Below are 16,535 nucleotides of genomic sequence, written 5' to 3' on the forward strand. Positions count from 1 at the left end.
TAATATATATCAATTAAAATATTAATATGAAAGGTAAATACATGCAAGGGAGCCACGCAGATCTTTGCCGCCGACGTCATTCTGCCCGGTGAGTTTAAGCCCCGCCCCCTTCTCACCTCTTCCCTTCTAAACATGGCGGCCTCCTGTCTCGCCTCTGAGGGTCTCCTTGCCGTACTCTATGCTGCTTCTGCCATCTTTGTGTCGGGAAAAGCAAACCTCTGCGGCTTCCTGGCAAAGCAGCAGTCCGCTCTCTATGCCCTTGAGAAAGATGGCGACGGAAGGTGCCCACACGCTAACCTTCGGCAGCCGCTGATTGGAGGAACGCGGCGGCGCGGTGGGAGGGGCGCCGCTTAGGCACCGGGAACAGCAGGAGAGGAGGGAGGGTCCTGGAGCAGCCGCCATGGGCGAAGCGGAGAAGTTCTGCTATGTGTATAGCTGCGACCTGGACATTAACGTGCAGCTCAAGATGTGAGTGCTTGGGGAGGGAGGGGGCTGGTACAAGCGTTTATTTGGGGGGGGGTGGGATTAGGGTTGCCAACCTCCAGGTGGAGCCTGGCGAGCTCCCAGAATTGCACTTCATCGCCAAACCACAGAGATCACTTACCTTGGAGAAAATAGTGCTTTGGAGGGTGTATTATACCTCACTGAAATCCCTCCCCAAACCCTCCCCTCCCTAAGTTCCATCCCCAAATCTCCAGGAATTTTCCAGCTTGGAGTTGGCAACCCTAGGGCTAAGATATTGGGCGGGTCTCTACTTTGTAATTGTGCGTTGCTCTGTGTTTTTGGATGTTTCCATTGTAAGTAGGGTTGCTAGCTGCTGGGAGAGAAAGTCTGGTCCCTTTAACAGAGGCTTAAAGGGATGTTATTTACCAGCTGATGTTCTTTCCCCCTGCCCTGAAAAGTTTTTGCTTCCCATTTCTATTTCTGTTAAAGGGACAGGGCATTTTTTTCTGCACCCCTGAAAACCAACCAAACCCCTTGCAATGGATGCACTGTTGGAGTAGAGGAGGTGGGGTGGTGAGAGAAGAGAAGGTGCAGCCCCTCTTCTTCATTTGGCTGCATTTTATATTATTTAGAAGCAATATGTATGTATTATATCAATATATTGTTAGCATGCAATTTGCCTGCAGTTTGCAGCAGTTAAACTATATTAACTGCGGCAGTCTAGAAACGTGTGTATTATTTTTACGTGTGTTTGTGAGTGTGGGCACGCACAATGCACAAACGTGTTATAGCAGAATTTGAGTCCAGTGGTGCCTTAGAGACCAACAAGATTTTTAGAGTATAAGCTTTTGAGAGTCAGAGCTCCTTTCATCAGATACCAGGGCGCACGTAGTTTTCGGTGGATATTGGTCTCAAGGGTGCCACTGGACTTAAATCCTGCTGTTCTACTGCAGACCACCACGGCTACCAATGGGAAACTATATTGTGTTACATTTGCTTTAAGCCTAAGTAAACTTGATGTGAGCTTGGCACTGTTGATTCGCTGTTCAGGAAGGACTTCCAGCAACATTCTCTCATGTCCATAGTTCTAAACAAATTATTTTATCTAGAAATATATACGTACATACTAATACTCCTTTTAATATCCATGGACTTAGACTGAAGTTACTCTGTACAGGGTTTCCTTTTATGTGTAGCTTCATGGGAGGTTTTGGGGCTTTGGTCTTTAATCCTCAGTCTGGATTGTTCCAGGATTTAGGAATGATCTAGATACCAAATATGCACAGAATGAACCAACGCTTCTGTCATGAGTTGGCTATGTATGGGGACAGCTTATTTGCTGGTAAGTCTTTAAGTGAAAGTGGTACTGTCATAATGTTTGGGGGAGTTACAGGGGCTTTGTTTCTGGGTTGCAAATCGCTGGCAGGGACTGTCATGACAGAATGCTGTTTCCATTAAAAATCTATGAAAGCTAGCATGTCAGGATTCCAGTTTCGCCTTCTCCTTGATATGTTAGCTTTCAGCCTGTGGGGATTTTTTTTTATACAAAGCAGCATTCAGTAGTCTGATCTTCCATCTGTAGCTTGGGTACTCCAGACACATGTGCTGTTTGCATATTCTGTTTTCAGTTGATGGCTCCGAACGCTTGTCATTCTTGTACTATGATCTTATTTTGTTTTTGTTTTTTTTAAAGAGGGAGTTTGGAGGGCAAAAGAGAGCAGAAGAGCTACAAGGCGGTTTTGGAAAATCCGATGCTGAGATTCTCAGGGCTGTATCAAGAGACCTGTTCTGACTTGTACGTGACTTGCCAGGTCTTTTCCGAAGGAAAGCCTCTTGCACTTCCTGTTCGGACATCTTACAAGGCCTTTAGCACCAGATGGAAGTAAGTCACTCTCCTCCTTATTGTGAACATTCGGGTGCTGTGTGTTTTTCATGCCACTTGTTGGCCCTTGGGGGCATCTCTTGAGACATTCTTCCCCCGTCCTGCTTCAGAAGATCTCGTGCACAATTTACTCCTTCTTTCTTTGTATTATGACTGAACCAAGGTCATCCAGTGAGTTTCACAGGCAAGTGGAGATTTAAACCCAAGTCTGCAAAGTCTAGCACTCTATCCCAGAGGCCGGGAGTGTGCCGGAGCTGGCAGCGGCAGCATGGGCAGCTGAGCGGAGAGCTGGGAATCCACCCATGCCATTCGCCTGTCCCGCTGACAGGGCGGCTGGCTTACTGTGCACGCAGGACAGGAAGCATGCAGCAAGCCGACCGCCCCGTCATTGGGGCAGGCGAATGGTGCGGGCGGAGTCCCAGCCCTCCGCTCAGCTGCCCGTGCTGCCGCCGCCAGCTCTGCAGTGCACCGTGTGCCGGGGCGGCCAGCTTGCTGCGCGGGCGGCATGCCTTCGGGCCCTACGTGATGATGTCACAGGAGTGACGTCATCACACAGCACCATGAGTGTGTGCGCACGCGGGGGAAGCCGGACTTGGGTTGTCCTGGGCGCCAGCAACCCTAGATCCGTCCCTGGCGGAGCCACACATCCACAGAAGAAACCCACGTTCAGGGGACAAGATGAGTAATTTTTTAAAAAAACAAAGGGAGAGAGGAGTGAGGGAGAGAATAAAACCAATGTTGTGGTGGCACCTACTGCTGAAACAATGTTATTTTATTCTGTGCAGCCAATCAAATTTCCAATGGCCAATCAGAAACTCTGCTGAGTAAGACTCCCTATGTGGCCCCACCCACTTTCTAAAAATACTTGCTGAGCACCAGAAAGGGTGTTGGTGGGCACAAAGGTGCCCATGGGTGCCATGGTAGGAACCCCTGCTCTAACCACTGGACAATACTGGCTCATGGCACAGTCCCCTCCCCCTGTCTTTCCTTGCCCGGCTACCTACTCTGTCTTGGACTTCCTATGTGGACATTCTGCATTTGATACCAGTCAAAGTTCACTGGGATTTTTTTAAAGTTTCCCATTGAGGGAGATAGTTGTAAATTTCCTTCATTGAGCAGGGGGTTGGACTAAATGACCCTGAAGATCCCTTCCAACCCAGTGATTCTATGTGTATAAATGCCATCCATTTAATGGGAAAGCACTTTGCATGGCTTGAAGGGTGTGTGTGTGTGTACAATACAAGGCTTTTTGTAGCAATGAGGCCAAAGGGTACCTTAGCGATAAATGGCGTGGGGAGGGATCTTGGAAGTCGATGAGGAGCTTCAATTGGCAATTTTATTGCATCAGAATAAAGTATATCTTTGCCAGTGATTTGTTCTCCTGCTTTGAAAATACGGCCCGAAGCTAATTGAAAACGGAGGAAAGGGCAGAACTCCTGCCTCGTCTCTGACCAGCATATAAAGTGGATTGGGCCATTTAATAAAAGCAGAACTTTGAGTCAGGGGAACCTGGAAATATGCTTCCCTTTTTTATTTATCCGGGTTGTTATAATTTTTTTACTGCCTCTCCACAAGTGTCTGCCAGAGGTGCTTCGCGACAGTATCAAAACGAAATAAAACTGCAGAGTAATCAATGAGTCGTTATTTCATTCAGCAGTAAAGCAACCAGCCCTACCTGGCATGTTATGAAATATTCACAATTGCTTAGAAATAAAAACAGCAGCTCACAGCAGGAACCAGAAAAATGCAATGTATAATCCTAATTCTCTCTATCTGCCTAGTGGCTGAACGCTTCGTGCATTTGATGTAGTGAGCTTTGAGTCACAAAAGCTTTGGCTGGAATAAGTGTTGTCAGTCTTTTTTTTAAAAAAAATAATATTTTATTAATAGAATTAAAAAACCCAATAAAAAGGGCAAAGAAATAAAGAAAAGAAGTAAAGAAAAAAAGAGTACAAAAGAGCCAAGAAAGACAGAAATTAAAAATAACAAAAAAACAGTAAGACATGTTTCACTTTCCATTTTTCTCTACCACACCTATCATATTTTAACAAACCTTATACTTTTAATATCTTCAAAATTTACCTTTTCCAGTACTGCCCCTTCTGTTTATATTTCCCAAATTTATCTTCTTAAAAATCAAAACCACAAAACATCAGTTCATTTTTCTTTGTCTAACTCAGAAAATCAATAAGGGCTTCCCAGTTAACCATAAAAATAGACAAATGTTTTATCTCTGATCAGAGCTGTAAGTTTAGCCATCTCCGCTAAGTCCGTTATTTTCGTAATTCAGTCCTTGAATGAAGGCAATTCTGTACTTTTCCATTTTTGCACATATAAAAGCCTAGCTGTCGTAGTCATATATAAAAATGAAATAGCATGTTGTCAGTCTTAAAGGAGCTGCTCAACTCCCCTAAAACCAGGCTGGGTCAGAAACAATATATAGCCCTAGATTAGATAGGAAAACGAATATAACAACTAATTAAATGGCAAAGTGTTGGGAGGGGACGTGGCTGAGATCCTGGTTTGAAGTTTTTTCCTTCTAAAAGGGATACGGAGCAAAATGTGCTTTAATATGAACTCACAAGGACGTTGTGTCTCTTTTTCTCCGCAGCTGGAACGAATGGTTAAAATTGCCCGTCAAATATCCAGACCTGCCCCGTAATGCACAAGTGGCCCTGACGATATGGGATGTCTACGGCCCGGGCAAAGCAGTTCCTGTTGGGGGAACAACGGTCTCGCTCTTTGGGAAATATGGGTACGTGTACGTTTTGCTGTTTGTAAACTCAATAATTTGCTTTGCCAGATCGGACTGAAAGGTGGTGTGCCACCTTTGCTCTCTGAAAGCAATCCGGAGAAGCACGGTAGAGCATGTTGTCTTTACACATCCAAGATATATGTTGGGTTTGTCCTCTGCCTTTTGGAATCCATGGGGGGGAGGGTGGCTGCTTAAATAAGTGGTACGCTAGAAAGCGTTCTGCTGTAAAAAAGCTGAAAAACACAAACTGATATGGTGTGGGGAGTTTCTTAGGAAGAGGCACTGCGGTCCATGCTTGCTCTCGTGACTACTCTGCAATAAGCGTGCATGCGAGATAGACACTAAAAGGAATTTTGAACATCCCTCTGATGAAGCTGATGTGAAACGTGTAGGGGTTACTTTATAATTAAAGATCCAGAGGAGTTAGCCGTGTTAGTCTGTAGTAGCAAAATAGTAAAGAGTCCAGCAACACCTTTAAGACTAACCAACTTTATTGTAGCTTAAGCTTTCGAGAGCCACAGCTCTCTTCGTCAGATGAAGGTGGCTCTCAAAAGCTTATGCTACAATAACGTTGGTTAGACTTAAAGGTGCTGCTGAACTGTTTACTATTTTACAATTAAAGAATTCTTCCCTTTGCACCAACTGCTGTTCTTTCTTCATTTTTCCTTGGTGTGCCTCCCCCCTTTCTTATTCATTGATAACAACTAAGGAGAAAAGGCCCTGAGATGAGATTTAAATTCGGAATATGGAAAAGAACATTGAAAGAGAGAGAGATTAGTGTCACACATATCACTGCAGCTTCCAGTTTGGTTTGGGACATATATGGTTTGGGACATCCTGGAGGTATTTTTGCCATTTTCTAAGCATGGAGCAAGGGTCACTGGGGGTGTAGGAGGGAGGTAGTTGTGAATTTCCTCCATTGTGCAGGGGGTTGGACTAGATGACCCTGAATATCCCTTCCAACTCTATGATTCTGTGATTTAGTACTTTTTTCTCCCAGCTTTTCTCTGAGGAGGGATGGAGTAATGCTTCTGCCCTCCTTTACATTATCCTCACCGCCAACCTGTGAGGAAGGCGAGGCTAAGACTGAGCGACTGGCTCGAGGTCACCTGGAGAGTTTCATCGCTGAGTGGGGATTTGAGCCAGGGTCCTTTGAGTGCTCAGGCTGACATCCTAACCACCACACCATGCTGGAAGTCTATCAGTGTTTGGGAACTGGGCCGTGGCTCAGTGGAAGAGCCTCTGCTTGGCATGTAGAAGGTCCCTGGTTCAGTCCCTGGCATCTCCAGATAAAAAAGACCAGGTAGTAGCTGAAGTGAAAGATCTCTGAGATCCCGGAGAGCGGCTGCAAGTCTGAATAGACAATACTGACCTCAAGGTCTGATTCAGTATAGGGCAGCTTCATACCTAGAGTCTCCACCTGATCTGTATGCTGGCCAGAATTAGAGTCTCTCTACACGAGACGCCTCGACGTATGTTCATCAAGTGTAGGGAGACCCAATGTTAGCCAGGAAGCATAGTTTAAAAAAAACAGAATTGGCGGAGATCGCTCCTCAGAGGGTTTGTTAATTTAATCTTCGTCTCCTGTCAATTTCACCTCTCCAGTCTAAAACTGTGACATCACAACCAGAGGGCAGCGAGGAATGGAAAGGGGCTGGAGCTGCCTTCCAGAGCCGGGCTTGGACCTGGAGGGGTTATCATTGGCTGAAGTTTCCCTTCTGGCATTTCACAGCCTCTTCACACAGCTCCAGTGTATTGCAAAGCTTTTGCCCTGCCGCCAGCTCTGTCTTTTTAAACTACCCTTCTCGGCTAACATTGCATCTCCCAACACATGTTCTTTATGTATCAGATGTCTCCTGTAGAGAGAGACTTAGTTTGCTACTAGTAGGAAAGAGGCAGGGGAAGAGACATGGTACGGGGGATGAGACCAGTCATGAGTCTTATCCTACTGAGACCAGGGCCCAGCAATATTTACTATCTTTCTGCCGGGCCTGTAAGACAGAGTTGTTCCGCCAGGCTTATGGCTGAGGCTGGGCCTCCGCTGGCTGGAGGACACAACATCTACCCCCCTCCCTATGAGAGCTGCCCACCACTGTTTTTTTTCCAGCTGCTGTTACTGTGCTGCTATATCTAGTTGTACTTCTGTATTGCTTGTTAACGGTTGTATTGCAGCAGAAAGGCAAAGAATGCTGCTATTTTTATGTGATGTTTTATTGTTTTAATATGGAACATTTAAAAATGATTTTAAGGTTGTTATCCGCCCTGAGCCCGCTTGCGGGGAGGGCGGAATAAAAATATGATATAAATGAAAAAATAATAAAATAATGAGTGTCGGTGGATGCTCTAATTATTAGCTGTTAGCCTGGAAGTGTAGTTTAAAAAAACAGAATTGGTGGAGATTGCTCCTCAGGGGGTTTGTTAATTTCATCTTCGCCTCCCCAAAGGCTCTGTCAATTTCACCTCTCCAGAGGGCAGCAAGGAATGGAAATGGGCTGGAGCTGCCTTGCAGAGCAGGGCTTGGACCTGGAGAGGTTCTAATGGGCTGAACTTTCCCCTCTGGCATTTCACAGCCCCTTCACACAGCTCCCGTGTATAGCAAAGCCTTTGCCCTGTTGCCAGCTCTGTCTTTTTAAACTACCCTTCCCGGCTAACATTGTGTCTCCCAACACATGTTCTTCATGTGTCAGATGTCTCATCTAGAGAGGCTTTAGTTTGCTGTTAGTAGGAAAGAGGTGGGGGGAGAGGCATGGTACGGGGGATAAGACCAATCATGAGTGTTGGTGGATGCTGTAAATTTGATATTGTAAGGATGTTACTGTGCCTGATTGAGGCTGCACCTGGATCAGCACCTTTGGACAGCTACAGGGTGTGGTTAAGACCTTCGTACCTCTGCAACGCTCTGTGTATCTGATGCATCATGTGCTGGCTGAGAGCAGGGAGATGGAGCCAGTGTCCTCCCGAGACCTGTGGTTGAGCCTTCCGTAAGCAAGCACTGTGTCTGTGGAGGACGGGCCACTCTCGAGGTTTTGTTAACTCAACCTGCTTTTTGCAGGATGTTTCGGCAAGGGATGCACGATTTAAAAGTCTGGCCCAACGTGGAAGCAGACGGCTCGGAGCCCACCAAGACCCCGGGAAGGACTAGCAGTACACTTTCAGAGGATCAGATGAGCCGCTTAGCGAAGGTGAGGACAAGTTTTTGTTGGGGGCTGCTTAAGTTACTAGTCCACAGCGTTCCTTCACTCTGGTGCAACTAGGGCGAAGCATAAATTTAGCCGTGGACGTCTGGTTGGGAGCATCTTCGCGACTTCAGGGAGAGAAGTCGGGTTGAGTTGAGAATTGATGTCCTCGGAAGGAGAAACTGACAATTGCCAATTCTAGTCTGAATTAATGATGGTTATTCCTACTTAGTAAGATTTTTCTCTGTGGACCGGCACAATCTCGTCTTTAAATCTTCCGTGGCGCCCAGAAAAAGACAGTGAACCCCTCTGAACTTATTTTAATACCAGGGATACTTAGAAAAAGGGAAATGGGGAGCTTTCTCCTACAGTCGCTCTCAATGATAACGTGACAAGCTCAGAATTAGGACAGTCTTTGCCTGAATTCATGTTTTAAAATATTTGTAGGCTGCCTTTCTCCCAGCACCCCAAGGAGGGAAACAAAGGGGGAAAAGTCATTTTCCAGACTATTAAATACAACTGAAAGACAAGAACAACCACCATGAACTGCAAAAGTTGGTTTTCCTCGAACAGGATATTCCCATCCTTCACGGTACTCGCCACATTTTTCTAAAATCCTATCAGATGGCCTCCAAATCCCCTCTCTCTTTCATAAAAGGAAAAACCTCACTTTTAAAGCTTTATTGGAATACCAGCAAGTTAGGAGCTTTCCTGGCTTCTTCTAGAAGGCTGTCTCGTATCATGGGCCACCACTTGCGTATCAGCCGTTGCTGAATATACCATTTTAAGGCAAAGGACACAGACAGGAGGTGGACAGAAGAATGACACTGTTGCACAGGTTTGTACAGGGAGAGGCAGTCCCCTGAGACGCTTTGAGTACAAGTGGAGTGCTGTGTCTCATCAGAGGCGAGCCCCCTCCCTGGATAGGCAGTGTCGTTGGCGGGCACGTTTTTTTGGCTGGCGTTTGCTCAGCCAAGACAGCTGGGCTCACTCCCCATTGGAGGAGCGTCGTGTCACCGTGACTTGTGTGTGCGAGCCAAGCATTCACTGGGAGCCTGTGTGGAAAAAACTGGCTCGCCACCCAGTTCGGTGTAGTGGTTAGAGTGTCGGACTAGGATCTGGGAGACCCAGGTTCGAATCCCCACTCTGGCATGGAAGCTCATTGGGTGACCTCGACCAAGTCACACATTGGAAGAGAGGAGAACGATATAAGCCTCTTTGGCTCCCTGTTAGAGGAAAAGTTGGGGTATAAATAAAGTAAATAAATGATTTTGAGTTTTGCGGTGCCCTACAGGCTTCTTAGTTCTAGCATTTTTAGGATTTGGTATGGCAGTGGTGTTAATCCAGCTCATACCAAATATGAGAGCTGGAGAGCCAGTTTGGTGTGGTGGTTAAGAGCGGCAGGACTCTAATCTGGAGAGCCGGGTTTGATTCCCCGCTCCTCCACTTGAAGCCAGCTGGGTGTCCTTGGGGCAGTCACAGCTCTTCCAGAGCACTCTCAGCCCCACCTACCTCACCTTAAGTCAGTCACAATTCTCTCAGAGCTCTCTCAACCCCACCCACCTCACAGGGTGATTGTTGTGAGGATAATAATAACAACACACTTTGTAAACTGCTCTGAGTGGGTGCTAAGTTGTCCTGAAGGGCAGTATATAAATCAAACGTTGTTGTTGTTATTATTTTACACCTATATTTTCATCATACCTAAGAGCATTAATATAATTTGCATCAGTGTGCCTTATTCAGACCCAAATTCAAATCTTCACTCTACCAGGAAGTTCAACTGCTCTCTCTGAAGTCTCACAAACCTTGCAGGGTTATTGTGAGGCCAAAATGGAGGGGGAACCATATCCTCTATCCTTAAATATTTATGTATGTTCTTTATAGTCCATCTTTCTCACTGGGACTCAAGACTGATTATAGCATTAGTACAGTCAATGATATTTCAATAAACAATGTAATAGGGTCTATATTTAAATTTGCAAAGACTTAAAATCAGCAGAAATACAATACAGAGTTGAAGAAATGCTGAAACAGAGCATTAGCAGTTCTAAGATTAACATGTTAAACAGCACAGAAGTACCCAGTAGGATCATACTTCAAACAACAGATAGTACATAGCACATGGTAGTAAAGTCTATGGATTCAATCTGTTTACTAATGCATCCTTCTGAGACCACTTCCTTACAGTACAGCCCTCCTATCTGAGTATAAAGTCATCTTGAATAATTCAGTTTTGCATCATTTCTGGAAAGCCTCTCCTTGGTTGAAGGTGGGAGGATAAAAATGGCTAAATTGCACATAGTCCTCCTGACCAAAGAGCTGGTTTAAAGAGATCATAGATTTTCTTTGAGTTGTTCTGGAGCGCCTAATGATCTCGAAACAGTGCAATCCTAAGAAGAGTTACTCCAGTCTAAGCCTATTGATTCCAGTGGGCTTAGACTGGAGTAACTCTGTTTAGGATTGCCCTGTAAGTGTCTTAATCTAGCCTGTATTCTCATCGAGGCAAAGAGTTGCGGGGGCCATATTGCAAGATGCGACCAGCCAGTTTATTAGGGTCTAGATAAGCCTTGTAAGGTGGGTGGGGGTTGTGTCTTCTGTAGCACCTACACATGTGAAACGCTTGTATGGCATACGGACCTCCTTTTTCAGATATGGGTATACATCTGCAAGTTTAACCGCTGGATTAATCAGCTTTGTCAGGGAGAGAAGGGGACACAGAAGTATTGTGTCAGTTCCAGGCATTTTTTGGCTTGGCCGGGTGCAGACAGTAGGACCTGAGCTTCCTGCCTTTGTCTGGTGAGCCGCATGTACCTTTTGCCTGCTGCTTTCCTAGACTCAGTTTTGGTTTGGGTTCCTGTTTAAACTCTGTCTTTCTTCTGGTTCTACTTCAAATTGCTGAGGACATCCATGGGGAGTTTGGTCCCAGGTAGAGCCAGCCCCAGGCCTGTCCCAGCCCTGAATGAAATTGAACACCCAGCCTGCCTCACAGAGGTAGGTGAACCTAGGGAGATCATGAGAGGGAGGGCAGGAAGGGTTCGTGGTTTGTGAAACGCCACGAACCACAACGAATCACTGTTTTCCCAGTTCGTGCCCATCGTGAGTGGACACCAATTGGAAAATTGAGCCCCTGTATGCCCACCCTCTCCTACAAGTTCCATATGCCTCCATATAAATGTTGTAAGGAATATATGGGGTTAAGGACACTGCGAGAGAGGAGATATAAATGTCATGCCTCCATATAAATGTCATAAATATTTGGGGTTAGGGACACTGCAAGAGAGGAGATGCCCGACTTCCATATTCAGAATCCTGTAGCTTGTGTGTATTGGGATGGGGCTACGGAAGAGTATGCTACAGCTTAGAGCTGTAGTCTCTTCCTGCTAGTTGTTTTCCTTTGTGGTAAGCACATTGCACATTGGGAATAAGTGAAGATGAAACAGTGTATAGGAAGAGCCACGTACGCCACTTTGAGCTCCGTGGAGGAAGATTGGGCTAGAGATGTGATAGATCCCTCAGATAAACTCTTGTGAACTTGCCTTGCTTGGTTCACTGTGAAGAGTTTTCATTGCAGGTGACTATCTCCTGAACAAATAAGTAAATGTTCAGGGAAGGGCCTGTAGCTTAGTTGTACAGCACAAGTTTGGCATGCAGAACTCGAGTTTGGTGCCATGCATCTCCCAAAAAGAATTTCACGTAAAAAGAATGTTGAAATAATTGAAGTATACTCCAACACTGGAAAGACAAAAGCCCGCTTCGTATAATTCCCTGGATTGAAGACCTTATAAACTTTGCAACATTTGAATATACTGCATATAGACGGTAATTGCGTATGGACTTATTTTTAGATATTTGGCAATCTTTTATAGATACCTATGTATAGATTTGCTAATAGTGCTTTTTTAGCCAGTACTGTTTTCTTCTTTTCTTTGTTTGCTTTTTTATTTTTTCTGTTTTGCACTAATTAAAAAAAAATGGAATAATTGGGCCAATCTAGTTTTCTAGAGAGAATATATATTCAGAGGTGGACACCTGTTGGATGCCCGTCCTATCCTACAAGTACCATGTGCCTCCATATAAATGTCATAAATATTTGGGGTTAGGGATATTGCAAGAGAGGCGATGCCCGACTTCCATATTCAGAATCCTGTGGCTTGTGTGTATTGGGATAGGGCTACGGAAGAGTATGCTACAGCTTAGAGCTGTAGTCACTTCCTGCTAGCTGTTTTCCTTTGTAGTTGCAACCTGAAAAATCAGCAGTGGCTGAACATAGCCTAACTCAAACAGGGCACAGTATCTTATTCCAGGACACCAAAAGACTGGACAACACTTCCAACTACTTTGTCAGACTGCACAGGGAAGCCATTGAAATTCACAAGCATAAGCAAAACTTCAACAGGAAAGAAGAAACCTTAAGAATGAACCGAGCATGGTTGCCAGTTCTGAAAAACACCAGGCTAACAAAACATTCTATCCCTGACAATAGCCCTGTAGAGAAGATTAGCACATCAAGTACCAATCCATATGCAAAAGAACCTCCTCAGGATACAGTGAAGCCTCCCTCCATTAGCATTCCACACCCTGGGAAACTCTTACAGGATGACTCAGCTCAACCCCACCCCTCCTGAGTAGATACAAATGACCTACATCTCTTCTCTTTTCCACACTGTGACACTGAGAGATCTCTGTCTTTTGGTGCTACACCTCTGAAGATGCCAGCCACAGCTGCTGGCGAAACGTCAGGAACTACAATGCCAAGACCACGGCAATACAGCCCGGAAAACCCACAACAACCATCGTTCTCCGGCCGTGAAAGCCTTCGACAATACATTGCACATTGGACATAAGTGCCCATGTGCACTGTTTTCTCCTACCACTCCTGGCAGCATTTTTGGGGTCATTTGGTACCGTTTGTTTTTGGCAACAGGTATAACATCTGATCTTTTTTTTTAAAAAAAAAACTAGTATCAAATATCGTAACTGTCAGTGTAGTAGTCCTTGATCTTGTGCAATTTGAACAGCTGGAGCAGGGTTGTAAATATGTCCGTTTCATCTTTTTAAGATTTATGGTAGCCATAAACTGTGTTGAAGCCGCATGTACCTCTTCTAAAGCTAGTTTACCTTGGGATTCTAATAAAAATGCATTATAATCCCCACGTTTATGGTCAGTGGGTTGCTATGACATCTTCAAGGTTGAACTGTAAGCAGTTGTGACTTTGAACGGGCATTTGGTTAGCTGTCTGATGCCACACACATTCAGTAAGTATTGACGAGTATCATGAGCAGGATTTATTTATTTCATTTATACCCACCTCTCTTTCCAGTAGTAACTAGGGCCGTTTCTACCCATTTTTAGAGGGATGGCCCACTCACCGAACGCTGGTGGCTTTCCCCCTTGACTTCAGACGTTTCCAATTTCAAAACTGTAGCAAGCTGTTTGGCTTCTATTTTCTTGAAGCCTTTTCTGAGAACCCACTTTCCCGCAGATCCAGAAAAGGCGCCGAAAAAACAGAAGTCAAACAGCCTGCAACCATTTTGAAAATGGAGACATGTGGAGTCAAGGGGAAAAGCCGCCCGTGTTCAGTGAGTGAGCTGTCCTTTTAAAGATGTGTGGAAACGGCCTAAAGCAGCTTACATCGTTCCCCCTCCCACCCATTCAGCACTGTGTGTTTGCCGTGTGCGAACACTGATTTCTGTTGCTTGTGGAATTCATACTCTAATAATTTCAGGCTTTTGCAAAAGTAGTAGTTTCTAGTCCTTCTTGTTCCAAAGATGAGCTTTAAAACATTTAGGCAATACATAGCGACAGATAAGATTGCTACAAGGTTTGGTGTGGACGTTGTTGCTGTGCGTGACTGCTTAGTGCAGGACTTGGCAAATTTTCCTTGGCTGTAGAAGCTAGCCACAAAATTCAAGACCTAAACTCGTTTTTCAGTCTTTGGAATTTCATATATTAACTACTGTTATTCCTAGTTACTGCTTTCACAAAACCTAATCCTAACATCTTTATTTTCTGGTAATTTTATTAAAGCTATGACAAAAGTGCTTTATATAAATAAATAGAAGGATAGCCCTGGTTGTCATTGCTGGAACTAAAAGATAACCCTAATGGACTTTCCTTTATTTTTGATAATTCCACTACTCCTTTAAAAGTTTCATTTAATTGAATATTGGAGCCTGTATAGAAAGCAACTGGTTAAGAAATGAATTCACCCGCCACCACTGGATGGCAAAAAGTATATTTTTATGCTATACACCAAAACGTATTCTAATGTGAAATGATAAATAAGCTTTGCATTTCTCATTAAAACACACTACAATAAAATATTGCTAAAAATAGTAGGCATTACAGCAAAATTCCATGGCAATCTGGCATCTGGGATGTTTCAAGAATGGCTTTAGCGTATTATTATTATTATTATTAAAATACTGCATCATGAATCCACTGGCACAAGACCTTTTTTAATTTATGTCATTTATAGTCCGCCTTTCTCACTGAGACTCAAGGCGGATTACATAGTGTGAGATTAGTACAATCAGTATCAAGGACGTTTCCATAAAGAGATGGGTACGAATCGAATTATGACCCAGAAAAACATACGAACCAGGCCAGTTCGTGGTTTGCAAACCAGTGGTTCGTGGAAGCTTGTTTCCACATACTTCCATGAACTGGTCTACTGGTTCGTTTGGGTCATAAAGGGGCAGTTTAAATGGCCATTTCCCCAGGGAAATGGCTATATAAACTTTTCCTGCAGCTTGCAAGCCGCAGGGCCCTTTAAACTGCCCAAACCCCATCTCCCACCCCCAGCCCCACACTTACCTTGCCCTGTGGGCCCGCGGCATCCTCCCCCTCTTCCCGCAAGGGGCGGGAAGGCCTTTTTGGCCTCTTCTACTGCTGCGTGGGCCCGCAGGGTGGTGGTGGAGGCCGAAAATGGCCTCCCTGCCCCTCAAATGGCCGCTGCAGCCACCATTTGAGGGGCAGGGAGGCAGTTTTCAGCGACAGAGGAAGCCAAAAATGGCCTTCCCGCCCCTCAAATGGCCACCGCTGCGACCATTTGAGGGGCAGAAAGGCTGTTTTCAGTCACCTCTGCCACCCTGCAGGCCCACTCATCCGTGGACGGGAGGGGGAGAGGATGCTGCGGGCCCACAGGGCAAGGTAAGTGTGGGGCTGGGGGTAGGGGCTGGGGTTTGGGCAGTTTAAAGGGCCCTGCCGCTTGCAAGTGGCAGGTCCCTTTAAACTATCAGCTGGCAGGCGGCGAGGGGGGGATCCCCACGAACTGGTTTGTAAACTTGCCCCAGTTCATGCCAGTTCGTGGTTCCTGGTTTGTGAAAATCCACGAACTTCATTGTTCGTTTTTTTTTGTGGTTCGTGCCCATCTCTACTCCTGACCTCCTCAGGCAGGCTGTTCCACAGGGTAGGAGCCACCGCAGAGAAAACCTGTGAGCTGGCTGCTGTTGATTTCACCTATATGTAGGCTGGCACCTGCAAGAGACCCACGGTCAGACCATGGTTCCATCTATTCCCGCATCTTACTTCATTCACTGGCTAACCCAAGATTCATAGAAGGTTAAAAGCAGGACCTGGAGGCCATGTCTCCTCTATTGCTGCCCCTTTCCCCTTCTCGGCACTGGCCCCTGACACTAAGGAGCTTATAACTTGAATTTTGGCCTAAGAGAGATGAAAATAGTGGTATAAATAAGGGGAAAGAAATACGTTCCATTTGCTTATTTTGATTTAGTTCTGCAGGGAAGAGTCTAAGGGCCAAGCTACAACTGACAAATGATACTTGAACGGCAAGTGAATAGACTCACATGCATTCCTCCCTGTTCACTTGCGCGCCACTCGATCACATAGTGATCAAGTGGAGTGCAAGTGGAGCGCGAGTGAACAGGGAGGAATACATGTGAAGGCCAAACTACAAGTGACGCCTGACACTAGTTGGACACTTGTCAACTTCCCTCAAGTTTTGGCGGGAAATGTAGGCAGCTTGGCGGAATGTTGGACAAGCGACAGTTGAAAAGTCCGTTGGACAGCAGTCGGAGAGCCAAGCTGCAAGACCAGGATGCCTACATTTCCCATCAAAACTTGAGGGAAGCTGACAAGTGTCCAACTAGTGTCAGGCGTCACTTGTAGTTTGGCCCTGAGTCTGTTCACTTGCCGTTCAAGTGTCATTCGTCACTTGTAGCTTGGCCCTAAGATACTGGATAAAAGACTTCATGAAGAAGGAGGTACAGAACAGATGAGACCAGGGGTCCTCAACCTTTTTGAGCCTTGTGG

General features: G+C 45.4%; 1 protein-coding gene across 1 annotated transcript in view; it reads left to right on the forward strand.

Moving 5' to 3' along the window:
• The first annotated feature begins 350 nt into the window (after positions 1-350).
• PIK3C3 (phosphatidylinositol 3-kinase catalytic subunit type 3) overlaps positions 351-16,535 on the forward strand; it is a 156,227-nt gene continuing 140,042 nt past the window's right edge. The window contains exons 1-4 of the mRNA XM_054987532.1: positions 351-468; positions 2,138-2,326; positions 4,938-5,081; positions 8,134-8,263. Coding sequence (XP_054843507.1) covers positions 401-468; positions 2,138-2,326; positions 4,938-5,081; positions 8,134-8,263 — 531 coding nt within the window. The 5' untranslated portion in view covers positions 351-400. The remainder of the gene's footprint in view (positions 469-2,137; positions 2,327-4,937; positions 5,082-8,133; positions 8,264-16,535) is intronic.

Source organism: Eublepharis macularius, chromosome 8 (genome assembly GCF_028583425.1).
Source record: "Eublepharis macularius isolate TG4126 chromosome 8, MPM_Emac_v1.0, whole genome shotgun sequence".
Classification (NCBI taxonomy): domain Eukaryota; kingdom Metazoa; phylum Chordata; class Lepidosauria; order Squamata; family Eublepharidae; genus Eublepharis; species Eublepharis macularius.